The sequence below is a fragment of the Heteronotia binoei genome, chromosome 14, assembly GCF_032191835.1.
Source record: "Heteronotia binoei isolate CCM8104 ecotype False Entrance Well chromosome 14, APGP_CSIRO_Hbin_v1, whole genome shotgun sequence".
Lineage (NCBI taxonomy): Eukaryota > Metazoa > Chordata > Lepidosauria > Squamata > Gekkonidae > Heteronotia > Heteronotia binoei.
Genome location: NC_083236.1, coordinates 12,913,487 through 12,930,746, shown reverse-complemented (window position 1 = coordinate 12,930,746; position 17,260 = coordinate 12,913,487). Strand labels below are relative to the sequence as shown.

General features: G+C 44.8%; 2 protein-coding genes across 6 annotated transcripts in view; one reads left to right on the top strand and one right to left on the bottom strand.

Moving 5' to 3' along the window:
• Positions 1-5,416: 5,416 nt before the first annotated feature.
• Positions 5,417-6,181, bottom strand: LOC132582249 (proline-rich protein 2-like). The gene has a single exon (XM_060253787.1). The coding sequence runs from the start codon at positions 6,179-6,181 to the stop codon at positions 5,417-5,419; it is 765 nt and encodes a 254-aa protein (XP_060109770.1).
• Positions 5,491-17,260, top strand: part of KIAA0232 (KIAA0232 ortholog) — an 82,551-nt gene continuing 70,781 nt past the window's right edge. For 4 of the 5 annotated variants that reach the window (XM_060254324.1, XM_060254322.1, XM_060254321.1 and 1 more), the window contains exon 1: positions 5,491-5,651. The gene's annotated coding sequence lies outside the window, so the exon portion shown is untranslated. The remainder of the gene's footprint in view (positions 5,652-17,260) is intronic. The other variant, XM_060254325.1, reaches the window with a different exon arrangement.

Genomic DNA, 17,260 nt, shown 5'->3' with positions numbered 1-17,260 from the left:
GAGACTGGAAGCAGATTACACACAATAAGTTGATACAATCAACAGGCTGGGGAATCCAACCAAAAAGGCAAATGGATTTGGCTTGTAGAAATCTGGAAACCAATCAGAAGTGAATCCCAGGGTTAGTATTTTTAGGGGTGGGTGAGTTATAAATTGAAAATAATAAATAATATTAACACAACATATTAAATAAATGCAAATATTACATAGTAAGAAACTACTAGATAGCATGACTATGCATAAAGGTAAAGTTAATCCCCCGTGCAAACACCAGTCATTTCTGACTGTTGAGTTGACATTGTATCATGACATCTTCGCAGCAGATGTTTTATGGGGTGGTTTGCCATTGCTTTCCCCAATCATCTACACTTAACCCAACTGGGAAGGATGGAAGCTTGAGTCAACCTTGAGCCAGCTACCTGAACCCAACTTCTGCTGGGATCAAACTCAGGTCATGAGCAGAGCTTGGGCTGCAGTACTTGGACTGCTTACCATTCTGCGCCACAAGGCTCCTCCGACTATACATAGTGGGTAACAAAAATGAAGAAAACTCATATTGGATGGGAATACACTTCTGGGTAGCAGTGTGTATGGACAAAATATTGAGGTACAGGTGGACCATAAGTTAAATATGAGCAGTCAGTGTGATGCAGCAACAAAAAAAAGGCTAATGTGGTCTTGGGGCATATCAACGGAGACATAATGCCCAAATCACAAGAGGTCATAGTCCCACTGTACACTGCATCAGGTTGCACCTAGAATATTGTGTGTGGTTCTGGAGGCCTCACTTCAAGAAGGATGTGGAGAAAATGGAGTGGGTGCAGAAGAGAGTGATGAGGATGATCAGGGGCCTGGAGACCAAGCTCTATGGATAGTTAGGTGGATAGGGAACTAGTTGGAGAACCACACTCAAAGAGTAGTCATCAATGGCATTTCATCTGAGTGCAGGGAGGTGTCTAGTGGGGTGCCACAGGGCTCAGTTTTGGGCCCTGTACTTCTCAATATTTTTATACATGATATGGATGTGGAGGGGTTACTCATTAAATTTGCAGATGACACTTAATCGAGAGGAGCAGCAGAAGATGGAGTTAGAATTCAACAAGATCTGAACATGGAAAAGTGGGCCAAAATGAACAAGATGCCATTTAACAAGTATAGGTGCCAAGTTCTACATCTTGGTAACTAAAATGAGAAACACACATACTGGATGGGAGATACACTTCTGGGTACCAGTATGTGTGAACAAGATCTTGGGGTATGGGTGGACCATAAGTTAGATACGATGCAGCAACAAAAAAGGCAAATGCCATCTTGGGATGTTATCAACAGAGGCACAATGCCCAAATCGCAAGAGGTCATAGTTCCTCTGTACACGACATTGGTCAAGCCAAACCTGGAGTATTGTGTGCAGTTCTGGAGGCCTCACTTCAAGAAGGATGTGGACAGAATGGAGCGGGTGGCAGAGGAGAGCCACGAGGATGATCAGTGGCCTGGAGACCAAGCCCCATAAGGAAACACTGAGGAACTTGGGAATGTTCAGTCTGGAGAAGAGGAAGTTGAGGGGGGACATGCTGGTTCTCTTTAAGTATCAGAAGGGCTGTCACTTAGAGGTTGATCCAAGTGGGCAGCCATGTTGGTCCGAAGTCGTTGAACAAAGCAGGAGTCAAGTTGTACCTTTAAGACCAAACAAGTTTTATTCAGAACATAAGCACACTAAGCACACTTAATCAGACGAGGGGATCAGGTATTGCAGGCTGAAATACAAGCAGTTTGTTTATTAAGTATGCAGACTGATCACATGGTAAACCAGTGTAAACCAGGCTGGCAGCAGTGGAGAGGACTCACAACAGTGGGTATAAATTACAGGTGGAAAGGTACCAGCTGGATATTAGGAAAAACTATTTGACAGTATGAATAGTTCAACAGTGGAATCTGCTTCGAGGGAGGTGGTGAGTTCACCGGCAGTCTTTAGGCTGATCTTGCACTGAACAGGGGGTTGGACTAGATGGCCTGAAGGGCTCCTTCCAATTCTGTGATTATGATTCCCTGTCCTTTACCCCAAAGGTATTTCTGAAACCTATTGTTACAGTGCAGCCCAATTTCCTGTGCAAACACCCCTCGCCCCGCCCCGCCCCAATCAGTTTTGCACTGTTTGCGGAAAGCCAGGAGAACCAGAGCTCACTCCTTAAGGTGGGGGCCATAGCAGAGAATGCCTGCCAGCTGTTGTTTGGGATGCAACTACACAGTAGTTGACATACAAAGATACACACTCCTTACTAAGGAACTCTGCAGTCCTTCCTTAACGTCACTCTCCTGGGAGTGTCACCGAATAGTCCTAACCAGGATTCTGGGTAGACCTGCTTAACTTTGTTCTCATCACGTCCTCGTTATTTTTTAGTGCTTTGTGACCCGCCTTGGGCGTGCGGGGCGGTGGTGCCCCAAACAATGAAAGGGAAAACTATCAGGTTTCCGCCAGCATCTCTCTCTGTGGAGACTGGAAGCTGGCTCTGGTGAGGAATCTTGTGGTGCGAGGAACCTTGTGGTGAATTCCAGGCGCGCCTCCAGAAGGAGGCCTCGGCCTCCTCTCTCCTTTATTTGGTGTAGTGGTTAAGTGTGAGCCAGTTTGATGTAGTGGTAGTGGTTAAGTGTGTGGACTCTTATCTGGGAGAAATGGGTTTGATTCCCCACTCCTCCACTTGCACGTGCTGGAATGGCCTTGGGTCAGCCAGAGAGCTCTGGCAGAGGTTGTCCTTGAAAGGGCAGCTGCTGTGAGAGCCCTCTCAGCCCCACCCACCTCACAGGATGACTGTTGTGGGGGGAGAAGATACAGGAGATTGTAAGCCGCTCTGAGTCTCTGATTCAGAGAGAAGGGCGGGGTATAAATCTGCAATTCTTCTTCATGGGTTAGATGCTGAGCTTCTTTGGCCTTTACTTCCTTCTGCGTTTCACCTTACATAGAAGAGAGCCAGTTTGGTGTAGTGGTTAAGTGTGCAGACTCTTATCTGGGAGAACTAGGTTTGATTCCCCACTCCTCCACTTGCACCTGCTGGAATGGCCTTGGGTCAGCCATAGCTCTGGCAGAGGTTGTCCTTGAAAGGGCAGCTGCCGTGAGAGCCCTCTCCAGCCCCACCCACCTCACAGGGTGACTGTTGTGGGGGGAGAAGATACAGGAGATTGTAAGCCGCTCTGAGACTCTTTGGAGTGGAGGGCGGGATATCAATCCAATATCTTCATCTACCTCACAGGGTGTCTATTGTGGGGGAGGAAGGTAAAGGAGATTGTGAGCCGCTCTGAGACTCCTCGGAGTGGAGGGCGGGATATAAATCCAATATCTTCATCTACCTCACAGGGTGTCTGTTGTGGGGGGAGAAGATACAGGAGATTGTAAGCCGCTCTGAGACTCTTTGGAGTGGAGGGCGGGATATAAATCCAATATCTTCATCTACCTAACAGGGTGTCTGTTGTGGGGGAGGAAGGTAAAGGAGATTGTGAGCCGCTCTGAGACTCTTCGGAGTGGAGGGCGGGATATAAATCCAGTATCTTCTTCTACCTCACAGGGTGTCTGTTGTGGGGGAGGAAGGTAAAGGAGATTGTGAGCTGCTCTGAGACTCTTCGGAGTGGAGGGCGGGATATAAATCCAATATCTTCATCTACCTCACAGGGTGTCTGTTGTTGGCGGGGGGGGGAGGGGGAGGTGAAGGAGATTGTGAGCTGCTCTGAGACTCTTCGGAGTGGAGGGCAGGATATAAATCCAATATCTTCATCTACCTCACAGGGTGTCTGTTGTGGGGGGGAAGGTAAAGGAGATTGTGAGCCGCTCTGAGACTCTTAGGAGTGGGGGGTGGGATATAAATCCAATATCTTCATCTACCTCACAGGGTGTCTGTTGTGGGGGGGAAGGTAAAGGAGATTGTGAGCCGCTCTGAGACTCTTCGGAGTGGAGGGCAGGATATAAATCCAATATCTTCATCTACCTCACAGGGTGTCTGTTGTGGGGGGGAAGGTAAAGGAGATTGTGAGCCGCTCTGAGACTCTTCGGAGTGGAGGGCGGGATATAAATCCAATATCTTCATCTACCTCACAGGGTCTGTTGTGAGGGAGGAAAGTAAAGGAGATTGTGAGCCGCTCTGAGACTCTTCGGAGTGGAGGGCAGGATATAAATCCAATATCTTCATCTACCTCACAGGGTTTCTGTTATGGGGGAGGAAGGGAAAGGAGATTGTGAGCCGCTCTGAGACTCTTCAGAGTGGAGGGCGGGATATAAATCCAATATCTTCATCTACCTCACAGGGTGTCTGTTGTGGGGGAGGAAGGTAAAGGAGATTGTGAGCCGCTCTGAGACTCTTCGGAGTGGAGGGCGGGATATAAATCCAATATCTTCATCTACCTCGCAGGGTGTCTGTTGTGGGGGAGGAAGGTAAAGGAGATTGTGAGCTGCTCTGAGACTCTTCGGAGTGGAGGGCGGGATATAAATCCAATATCTTCATCTACCTCACAGGGTGTCTGTTGTGGGGGAGGAAGGGAAAGGAGATTGTGAGCTGCTCTCAGACTCTTCGGAGTGGAGGGCGGGATATAAATCCAATATCTTCATCTACCTCACAGGGTGTCTGTTGTGGGGGAGGAAGGGAAAGGAGATTGTGAGCCGCTCTGAGACTCTTGGGAGTGGAGGGCGGGATATAAATCCAATATCTTCATCTACCTCACAGGGTGTCTGTTGTGGGGGGGGGGGAGGTAAAGGAGATTGTGAGCCACTCTGAGATTCTTTGGAGAGGAGGGCGGGATATAAATCCAATATCTTCATCTACCTCACAGGGTGTCTGTTGTGGGGGAGGAAGGGAAAGGAGATTGTGAGCTGCTCTCAGACTCTTCGGAGTGGAGGGCGGGATATAAATCCAATATCTTCATCTACCTCACAGGGTGTCTGTTGTGGGGGAGGAAGGGAAAGGAGATTGTGAGCCGCTCTGAGACTCTTGGGAGTGGAGGGTGGGATATAAATCCAATATCTTCATCTACCTCACAGGGTGTCTGTTGTGGGGGAGGAAGGTAAAGGAGATTGTGAGCCACTCTGAGACTCTTCGGAGTGGAGGGCGGGATATAAATCCAATATCTTCATCTACCTCACAGGGTGTCTGTTGTGGGGGGGGGGGAGGTAAAGGAGATTGGGAGCCGCTCTGAGACTCTTCGGAGTGGAGGGCGGGATATAAATCCAATATCTTCATCTACCTCACAGGGTGTCTGTTGTGGGGGGAGAAGATACAGGAGATTGTAAGCCGCTCTGAGTCTCTGATTCAGAGAGAAGGGCGGGGTAAAAATCTGCACCACTTCTTCTTCTTCTTCTTCTTCTTCTTCTTCTTCTTCTTCTTCTTCTTCCTCCTTTAGCCGAGCAGCAGCTTCTCCGCCTCCTCCCCCTCCTTCGTCACGAAGGGCCACTAAGGACCCGGGCGGCGCTACAGAGGCCTCCGGGCGGAAGGATCCGGGCGGAGCCGGGCGGCGGCCTATCGCTGGCGCAGTGGGCGGAGAGGGCGGCCCTCGCTCCCTTCCCCTCCCCTCCCCTCGGCGGGGCCGGCGCCGGTTTACGTAACGCCTCTCCGGGCAAATTCCGGCTCGGTCCCGCCGCCTGACTCGGGACGGGTCGCCAGAGGCCCCGGCAGGTAAATGCGCCCTTGGGGGGGGGGGGGAGGCCGCGAGCTGTGCGGGGTTCCTCGGAGCCCCTCCCGCCCCGCTCTCTCCGCCGAGGCCCGGGTGAGGCCTGCGGCCGAGGGAGGACGGGGCGGCCTGGCCTAGTCCGGCCAAGCTGGGCCTGGAGGGCGGCGGCGCCTCTCAGCGGAGGGCCGCCTCCCTGTCGCGGTTGCCGCCTCGGCGGGCGGCGTGAGGAGACCTGCCGGCGACGCCGGGCCGGGTGGGGGGGAGCGGCCTGGGCCTCGCCGTGACGAGGAAGCCGGGCCCGTCGGCCTCCGTCCCCTGCGCAGGTGGCTTTCCCCTCCCGGTGGGGCTCTCCGCGGGCGGCTCCTTTCTCGTCCTGAGGGCCGGCTGCTGGCGGCGCATCTCTGCCCTGCGGCGGGCCTGGGTGGCGGCGCTGGAACACCCGCGGCGGGAGGGGGGGCATGTAGAGCCCGTGGTTTTGCTCCCTGTTTGCGGCGGGCTTGGAGCCTTGTGGCTGGACGAGCTTCTCCTCCAGCATCGGCGGCTTGTTTAGACAGGATCCCCCCCCCCCTTTCAGGAGGTCCTTGCCGTGAAGGAGGGGGTAGACCTGCGCGTGATCCCCCCCCCCCCGGCCCTTTGGATCGGCTGCCCTTGAGGAGCCCTGCTTGGTTGCTCCAGGATTTCCCGTCGTTTGTAGGCCTGGACCTCATGACGACTCGCTGCCACAGGAGGTGGTGGCGGCCACAAGCATGGCCACCTTCAAGAGGGGGTTAGATAAAAATATGGAGCAGAGGTCCATCAGTGGCTATTAGCCACAGTGTGTATGTGTGTGTGTGTGTGTGTGTGTGTGTGTATATATATATATATATATGGCCGCTGTGTGACACAGAATGTTGGACTGGATGGGCCATTGGCCTGATCTAACATGGCTTCTCTTATGTTCTTATGTGACACAGAGTGTTGGACTGGATGGGCCTTTGGCCTGATCCAACATGGCTTCTCTTATGTCCTTATGACACAGAGTGTTGGACTGGATGGGCCATTGGCCTGATCTAACATGGCTTCTCTTATGTTCTTATGTGACACAGAGTGTTGGACTGGATGGGCCATTGGCCTGATTCAACATGTCTTCTCTTATGTTCTTATGTGACACAGAGTGTTGGACTGGATGGGCCATTGGCCAGATCCAACATGGCTTCTCTTATGTTCTTATGAGACACAGAGTGTTGGACTGGATGGGCCATTGGCCTGATCTAACATGGCTTCTCTTATGTTCTTATGTGACACAGAGTGTTGGACTGGATGGGCCATTGGCCTGATCTAACATGGCTTCTCTTACGTTCTTCTGTGACACAGAGTGTTGGACTGGATGGGCCATTGGCCTGATCTAACATGGCTTCTCTTATGTTCTTACCTGAGCTGGAAGGACCGCCCGGCTTTTGCTGGAATGAAGTCGTTTTGGGGTCTGCAAGGTGTTAACGAAGCTCTTGTTTGGTTTATGCATCTAATTTAATTTTATTTTTTTTTGCTGCAGCGGACTAATACGGCTACTTTGCCCATTACCGATGGGTTCAGCATTTATTTTTTTACGTTTCTCGGCTGCCTTAAACGCTGATGCGCTGGAAGTGGGAGAGGTTTCTATTTTGGGGGGATGAGTAAAATGTACTCTTCGTACAAAACTTGACACATTGAAAACAAGGCCCCCCTCGTGCCTCTTTGTTGCCTCCTCATCACTAATTCTCTCCCCCCCCCCCTCCTCCCCGTTCCTTGGAGTTGACTAGGAAATCGAAGAGGCAATACATCAAGTTTTATGGTCGCTTCAGAGCTTTTAATTCTAGCATGCGGATTGTTTTACAGATAGTCTAAAATAAGTCTAGTGTGCGTTTTAATGGCTTGCCTGTGCGGATACGTAGTTGTTGGAGTGGTGGCATGCTGTAGTCAGGGTCCAGTGCTGATTGGAGCTAAATTATTGGCAGGCTGCATTTTTAAATAACTGGAACTGAAAGGTGATGGAAGTACAATCATGTCATGCTCTGGAGTGTCTGTATGTGAGGAAGAGAGAGAGAAATCTGCTGATTCCTTCTTCTTAACTTCAGTCTGCTTTGCCCCTGCATACTATAATCTTTCCAGAGGAGGTCCCTCTTGACTATTTGGGTTGGCTCTTCAAGCCACATAGGAGGATGCCATGGATATTGTGTGGAATGGTGGAAGCTATTCTTCCCATTAATTCTTACCAGTTTCTTGTTTCTTATACCCCCCAAGACAGTGAGCTTTTATTTTTGCAGTATCCCAGCATAGCAGAGTTTAATTCTGTGTAAATATCCTTCAAGTGTCAAATAACTGTAACTAAAATTAGCTATCCTAAAACTATATTTGTTTACTATATATTCTGCTGAATTTGAGTAAAATAACTGTATAAATGCTAATATAAGTCAAATGTATCTCTTTAATTGGAATTGGTGTCTGTGCATCTGACTTTGAATTTTCACTTTGAGTTTTATTTTATTTATTTAAAACGTTTTAATGTTGCCTTTCAACATGACTTAAGGTCAAAAACTTTAAAAGAAACTTTTAAAGCAATTAGTAATATAAACCAAAACAATTAAAACCACAGTTAAACAAAACACATACACAGGAAAGAGACAAAACAGACAAAGCTTCAGCTGCTGATGGAAGTCAGTGATAGAGGGGGACAGATGAATGTCCTTGGGGAGGGGGGTTCCGTAACTTAATTTCTGAACATTCTGTTTCAGAAAATAGAAATCTTAGAATGAACTTCACAACTCTTTTGCACTTTTATTCTTTGTGTATGTAGAATAATTTATCATTTGATGCAAAAAAGATGGAAGAACCTACAGCAGGGATCAGAGGCCATTCTTCAAAGGCTTTTCCGCTATGCGGCAATAACAGTGTGGTCAAAAGACTTACAGATTATGTTACTGGACCAAATAATTTAAGACGTTCTGTAGTTTACAAGTTTGGAAATACTTTTTCAAGATTAAGAGCAATGATCAAGTCAAATGTGATATTACTAAGTATTACAGTTAAATTTTGGGTCTAAGGTTTGTAGCACTGTGCAGTGACTGGAACAATATTATTTAAAGCACTGCTTTGTAAAAAAAAATCTGAGGTTTTTGTTGTTGTTTCTCCCACACACACATTTCACTAAATCTCTAGCTTTTCTAATTCAGGAGGAATGAGAAGCAGCCTTCCTGATACCCCCCTGCCCTTTACACCTCTCGTATCATCAAATTTTTTTAGATCAAACACAATTTTTATTGTGGAAAATCAATTATAGGCAAATAACTCTTTAAAATAATGATTTCACAAAATATGTTTCTTGAGAGCTCCATAAGAACTGTTTGGAGCACATTCAGCTTGCATTTGGTATTTAAAACAACAACTGTATTCGGCTTTTACCAAATGATGAGAATAAAAATGGAAGTCAAATAAGTTTAAAAGGAAGAGGTAATGGGATGTGAGAATAAGGCTGACAAGCATAATAAATTACCAGTATTATAAAGGAGAAGCGAAGTACCAGTAAGAGAGCAGGTATAATGTAATGTGTTCTTGTAATGAGGTGGTATGATTTGGAATTTTTAAAGAACTGCACCTGCTCCGGGAATTCCCTGTTCGTTGGGAAGACTTTCATACCTTGACTGATTGCATGGGGCAAGTTGGACTGTAGGCTGTTTGCCTGATCTAATGTGTTGATCATGGTGCCTATAACTGGAACTTTAGCTTTGTATCATAGCAAGGGATAGCATATTAAGTTTGAACTTTGGGTACTTTACTGAACAGCAATGCTGACCATGGGTGATCTAAGTGAAGCTACCATTTTTCAGCCTAAGCATGTCATCTTACATGACCTTACCGATCTCACTGGAATGAAATACTAAGAACATGCATAGGCTTAGTCTGCGCAACTGTAATCCTTTGCTTGGATTAATGTCTATTGAAATGTTGTGCCATTTAGAAGGAAACATTTTATTTGCATTATTTAACAGTTTGCCTAGAGTCTTAAGAAATAGAATAAAAGCACAGCTGTGATTATTCTAGGCATCTTGTATTATAACTCTTTCTATCTTGTTTATAGTCCACCCGGCTTTAGGCAATTTGCTTGCATTGTTTTCTAAAAGGGTGTCTGTTGTGGGGAAAGGAAGGGAAGGAGATTGTAAGATGCTCTGGGACTCCGAATTTTTTTTGGGGGTGGTGGTGGTATAAATCCAACTCTTCTTTGAAATCCCAGTCTTTTTGCATTGGATGTCTTGTTCTGTACAGTTGCATTGTTTTTTATCTGTAATCCCTATTTATATTTTATATTCTAATACCGAAGTCAGGATATCTTTGGACACTTAAATTCAGGGCGTTTTCGCACAGGGCTTACCCAGGAGCGACGTCCCTCTTCACTGCGCAGCGTCTGCACGGATTTCGCACCAACTGCTCCACAGAACCCGGAAGAGCCGCGTAGTGCCGCGGCTTTTGCGTTGCAAATGTAAACCAGCAAAAACCAACTTTACATTTGCGATGCAAAAGCTGCGGCTCTTCCGGGGTCGCTCCGGGGTAAGCCCTGTGCGAAAATGCCCTCAGTGAATAGAGCTGTGAATGGTCAAGATGCATCATTCTCAAACCTGAAAAGGACCCTATGTTTGCAGAATAATCTGAACTCTTAAAAAATACACTGAACAGCTAAAATCCAAAAACGATAAAAAGAGTGCCTGTAATTTTAAGCAACAGATTCCTTTAGTGGCTGTTGCTAAGTTACCACTGCTTTCCAAGCTTGGCTCCGTCAGTAAAAGGCCGGAGTAGGGGCGGGGCCATTTCCAGCCCTATTTTGGACTTTGGGGGAGGACTCATTCGGGCCAGGCCTGACTAGCATTTCCAGCTGCAGGTTGGATAATTCCTAGAGATTTTGTGAAGAAGTCTGAGGATTGCAGAGTTTGGGGAGGGGAGAGATCTCAGCATGGTATAATGTCGCAGAATCCACTCTCCAAAGCAGCCATTTTCTCCAGGGGGCAGATGTTTGGAGTTCAGTTGTAATTGGGGGATCTCTAGGTTCTACCTGGGGGCTGGTCGACCTAGGCCTGGCAGTAATCTCTGGGTGACTTGATGCACTTGACTTGCATGTCTCAAGTAGGTCTGGCTGCTTGCTACTGTTCAACAGCAGCCAGCATATGAAAGCCAGTATGGTGTAGCAGTTGAGCTTCAGATTAGGGTCTGCAAGAGCCAGGTTCAGATCCACATTTTGCTGTGGAACTTGACTGGGTGATTTGGACCAGTCACATACTTTCAGCCTAATCTACCCGACAGGGTTGTTGTGTGGATAAAAAGGAGAAGAGAATAATATATAAGATGCTTTGGTCCCCACTGTGGAGGAAGGTGGAGTATAAATGAGGTAAATAAAGAATAAAAATAGCTGAAGGTGAGAGGCAAATAAAAGGTAGGTTGGTGAATGACTGAGAAGAAGAGAATGAGACCGGGAGGATACGAGATTTCTAAAAGGAGGGAAAGCAGTTAGGAAATTTCTAGAAATTTTGGGGGAGGGGATCTGGGGAGGGTGGGGTTTGAGGAGGGGAGGGACCTCAGGCTCCACCCTCCAAAGTATCAGTTTCTTGCTGAGGATTGCCGTCCACCAGGTGGGGGATGGTGATCACCCAGAAAAAAGTCTATCTGCCTGAGGCTGTAGATAGCTCCTGCTAAATGTGGATGGTGCTAGGGTCGGACTAATACTCTTGGTATGTTACAGTGGTTGGAGTGTCAGACTAGGATCTGAAAGACCCAGGGCACCTTCATATTTGTGCATACAAATGCCTTATTGCTAGTTAACTGCATTTCTTACCCTTGTCCTTACCTAGGCATCATACAACAATCATGAGTAACACCACCCATTTTTCTACACCCTGCCTCCAAGGCTCAAAGTGGACATGACATACACATAGCTAAGTAAGCATATTTCTAAGCCAAATTTTAATTGATTTTATTTATAGCCTGACTTTCTTGCTGAGACTCAAGGAATCTTTTTTTAAAAAGTGCAGTCATACAGCTGAAGACATGCAATGAATAGCACACTAGGACTGCAGAATTAGACAACAACAAGTGGGAACCCAGAAGGAATTGGAGGAGGCATCTCATTTCCCCTTCCCCCGTTTCCTCTTTCCCTTTCCTGAAAGTCCTCATATCCTCTCCCCTTTTCCTGTCCTTCTCTCCTAGGGTTGCCAAACTCCAGATGAGGGCCGGAGATCTCCTGGAGTCATAACAGATCTCCCAGTTACAGAGATAAATTCCCCTTAGGGTTGCCAGATTGAGGTTGAGAAATCCCTGGTGATTTGAGAGTGGAGCTTTGGGAGAGTGAGGTGTGGTGAGGGGAGCAGCCTCAGCAGGGTATAATGCCATAAACTGCGCCCTCCAAAAGTAGCCATTTTCTCCAGGGGAACTGATCTCTGTTATCTAGAAAGCAGTTGTCATTCCTCTTTCAGTCCTGCTTCCAGAAAAATCTTCAGCCCAAAGCAGTCTTTCTTTTTCCCTGTAAAATTCAATGTAGCTTGATACAAACTTTTTTTCAGACCTCATATTGTTGTACATTAAGATTGCAGCACTTTAGTTCTGCTCTCCAGGTTTTCTGCTCCTTTCCCCATCTTTCACAGCTTTTGCAGGCTTGAAGGGAGTGGGCCTAAAAGGCAGGGGTGGCTCCCTTTCAAGGAGGTAAACTCTGCATCAGATGGTGCTTTGGCAGAGTGTTGTGTCATCCTTCCCTCCAGGTCAGCCTCCCCCTGAATACCAGACACGTGCTCCACAGCTGTCAGTCTCCTCTCTGTTAAGAGATGGACAGCTGCATGGAGTGTGACCAGGCAGTCAGGCAGCTGTCAGCCTCCTCGGGGCAGTGTTGCCCGGCCTGGCTCTTGCCATACTTTCATAATAAGCCTGGGCAGTGCAATCTTCTAGACTTCAATTTTTAAGTACAGAAAGGGCCAGGTAGAGATGTTGCTTGGAGGCTATCAACTTGCCTGCATCTGGCTTCATGTCCTGCAGCCATCCTCCTCCTTTGTCTCTTAATAGAGAGGGGGGGGGGAGAATGACTGAAGTGTGTGTAGCAGGGCACTTGGGCAATTGGTACTTTGTGGGGGTTGGGGGGAGAAGTGGCTAGACACCTCAGCACCACACCCTGAGTCTTGGCTTGTAAATATGACAGCATTGCTTAGGCAGCTGCTAGCTTCTACATTGCCTTATAGAAACACAAGCAAAACTGAGCAGAATACTCCAGAAGCCTTGAGATCTTTGTGAACACAGCCAGTGCTCACTCTTCCTTCTGCCCTTCAGACTACATCTCCACAGGCAGCTGAAAAGAATAGGTGGTCTCATGCACAGCACTTCTTCCTCTTTGCCCTTCTATATTTAGAGGAGCCGTGTGGTGTAATCTGATCTGTGCTGGAAGTGTGGCAAACGGGATTTTGGTTCACTGTGGATGTTGCAGAATCCCCTTTGCCACACTTCCAGCACAGATCAGATCCCACCATACATTTTTCCTGTTCCTGTGGGATCAAGTGGCATTGATAGTATATTTTCAGACAGTTTTTCAATGCATTTATTTCTCATGGTGATTCGATTTGAAGCTTTTCAGGTTAATGTTAATGCTACATCTGAAAATGAATGATTGGTTATTTACCAAACTTGAAGTCGGTAATTATGAAGTCACTGGGAGCTGAATTATCTCCAGTTTAACTGATTCATTAAAATGTTCCCAAACTGGGTCTGTTTTATGCTCTGCTGCCATTATAGGTTTTCCTTAAGCAATCCTTACAGCAGCCTTTGGGACAGCATGAAATTGGGCCTCTAATCCATGATTTATTGGAATTTATTTATGAATTTTTCTTAAACATGTATTGTTTAAGAAACTATATTGTCTCATACCATAGAACAGGGATAGCCAAAACGCAGCTTAGGAGCCACATGTGGCTCTTTCACACATATTACGTGGCTCTCAAAGCCCCCAGCACCCCATTGACTAGCTTGGAGAAGGCATTTGTCTCTTTAAATCACTTCTGCAAATCAAGCCAAGCTGGCAGTTTGGAGAATGCTGCTTCCTTTCGAGCTCCCCCCCCCCACCCCCATCAGTTTTCCTTCCTCCCTCATCTGATGTTCATGTCTTGCAGCTTTCAAACATCTGACATTTATTCTATGTGGCTTTTACATTAAACAAGTTTGGCCACCCCTGCTATAGAATTACAAATTAATAATCCCTATCTCAAGATAGGATACCTTTGAGCTATCATGTACTTTAACTAAAAACTGTCTTTAGATAGTTTTGTCCTCAGAAAGTGTTTGTATCAAAAAATATGATTTAAGTTTTAAAAATTTGATTTTTTTTTTTTAAAAAGAAAATTGTTGACTTCTGTCCCCCCTGCTTCCTGGATGAAAAAGAGATGCAAGTTGACATGCAGTCGTCAGATCTTAAAAAGCTCGTGTTGCTAGAAGGAAAAATGGGGACTTATCTGTTCATCTGGTAGCAAGATTGACTAGGCACGTGGCTATGGGTTAACCTGCATATTTAGTCATAATTTGTTAATTAGGTAGATACCATTCAGACTAGTGGGTGAAACACTGTTCCTTGGAGATGCCTAAGCAACCTATTCTGCAAAATAAATTCTTTATCAAGGAAGACCAACTTGGTAAAAAAAAACAATCAAAAGATAATATAGAATTGGGCAAACCTACATAAGCAAAATTCTGCTTAGCTCTACATATATACCACATTGGACTAAAAGACCATCATGCAGAAAAATTTATTAAACCCTAAAAAATCATTTAGGTAGAAAAACATTGCAAGGGGGATGGACTCATACTTGAGGTTTCCTCCCTGATGTATTTTTCACATGCTGCATAAGTTAGGTACACAGACTTACTTCAATTCCAAGACAAGAATATTACTACTTTGCATCACAAAGCCATTAAATATTGATAGTAAAAAATCTGTGCAGATGTAATTATTTATTGTTAGCAGTGGTTTAGTCACAAACCAGTGTGAGACAGGTTCGTATGATGATATAATAGTGTACAAGGAGGAAGTGTCCAACCTGTTTCTCTAATCTCAATAGAATAAATTTTTACTTTAAAACAATAATTAACAAAGCAGGTACAGCAGCTTTCACAGGAACACACTATCTGAAGATCTATAGGAAATTATAATACCTGTTTCCTTAGTGATTGTAACAATTTCCTTTTGTTCGAGAGACCATAAAGCATCTTTTTTTTAATTTTCAAAAACGTTTTATTGAGTTTAATAAAAGCATATACAAGGCAATCAATGACTGTATCACCAATCTTTGTGAATAAGCAAAAACAATAAAACGATAATATACACAAAATAAAAACAACAAAACAAAACAAATACATAATTGGCAGCTAAATTAATAGATAACTATTTTGATCATATCCAGATTACATCAGATTGATAATATCATAGTATCTACAAGGTATATGTGAATGCACTTGATCTTCTGGGCCAGAAGAGAACTCAAGAAACGGAAGCCACTTGTACATCAGGGAATTGTTGTCTTCTGGATCACTTGTACAACGTAAGCCATCAGCTATCTTGTCCATTGCATAAACCTCCCAGATTTTTGCATACCAAATCTTAACCGAAGGAATATTGGGAGATTTCCAAAACTGAGCCAACACCATTTTAGCAGCAGTTAGTAAGAGAGAGATCAGGGATTTGTTGAGTGGCGTGATAGGAATACCTTTCCAGCAGTCTAACAATATGAGTTCCGATCTTAAGGGTAAACTGTAACCCGTGATATCTTTGATTTTTGCTACGATCATTGCCCAAAAAGAATGCACCACCAGGCACGACCACCAACAATGAAAGAATGTGCCCTCATCTCCACAATCTTTCCAACATTTGGAAGACTGATTAATCGCAGTGTGACTCAATCTCTGGGGTGTGAAGTACCACCTAAACAAAAAATTTTGTGTTTGCAATTGAATATTCAATGAATTTGAAGTGTACGAAGGGGAAGACCAGATTTGTTGCCAAACTTCCTCTTTAAAATTGATTAAGCCATCCCGTTGCCAAACTTCCTGGTAAGAAAGTGAATCAATGGTATCAATTTCAAGCAGTCCTTTATAAATAAATGAAATCAATCCCTTCCGCTTTAAAGAAGGTGAGAATAACAAATGTTCAAAAAAAGTGAGAGGACGATTGAAATTATAATTCTTTGAAAGTGATGTTACTAAATTATTCAAACCATGGGATTGCTTTGCCACCAATTTTGTCCTCCAAGGATTTCTTATCAAGCATATTTCCATTGGACAAAATGTCTACAAACTGACATAAATTGGATTGTTTCCAAATTGGAAAAGACTTATATAAAAAATGCGGGCTGAAACCAAGAAATATGTAGGAAGTGAGAAAGCGGAGACACCGGGGGGGCTAAAGAAAGGCGACGTTTGTCCCAAATCTGAAAAATAGCTTTAAGAAAAAGATTGGATGGGATATTTGGTGATCTGTTCTTCAGAGATTCCCGTAATGTAGAGTGAAACGATTTGTTGCCTAGATAAGTGTCTTCCAGAACCTTTCAATCTGGATACAAAGCAAAACCATAGTATCTGATACCACTTAAAATGGCAGCTTCATAAAATTTGTGTAAGTCCGGAAGAGCCAAGCCATCTGAGAGTTTAGAACGAATAAGGGAAGAGTATCCTATTCTAGATAAGCCCTTATTCCAAATATATCTTAAGAACGAACGCTGCCAACCAGTGAATAAATCCTCGGGAATAAGAATAGGTATGGCTCGAAATAAAAACAACAATTTGGGGGGGGGGAAAGTTTTAATAATCTGAATTTTTTCGTTCCAGGGAATGATGGAAGAATTCTTATTCTTTTGCAGGTTAAGGATGTCTTTAAACAAAAGATGATGGTTGACCTTAAAAATATCGCCCAATCTTAAAGGAATATTAATCTCCAAATATGTCCAAAACCTATCAATTTTTTTAAAGTGGCATTTGGAATAGATGGAATCTTGGAGAGCATCTGAAATTGTGATGGGATAAAGAATAGTTTTGGATGGGTTAGCTCGAAGGCCTGATATAGAAAATGCAGATAATAAATCAAAGATAGCAGGTAGAGAAGAGTCAGGTTTCGTTACAAAAAGCGTTAAGTCATCAGCAAACAAAGACAACTTAATGGAATTCTTTTTAATAGGGATGCCTGCAATAGTAGTAGTATTACGAATAGCGTTTGCAAGAGGTTTAATTGCAGTCGCAAAAAGCAGAGGAGACAAGGGGCAACCTTGCGTAGTCCCTCTGGAGAGATAAAATTCTTCTGAATCTTAGTTATTAATATTCAGAATAGATGAAGGCGACTCGTACAAGGATTGAATTATCTTGATGAAATTCAGGCCAAAATCCATTTTCTGTAATAAAGTGATAAGGTAAGGAGCTTCAACTGAGTCAAAGGTTTTTTCAAAATCAATGGATAAAAGAAGATTCTATATTGAATTTTCTGCAATATTGAATGATATTAAGGACCTTTCTAGTGTTGTCTGTTAACTTCCGATGTGGGATAAATCCCGATTGGTCGGGGTGAATATATTTCCCAATAAAAGTATTAAGCCTAGAC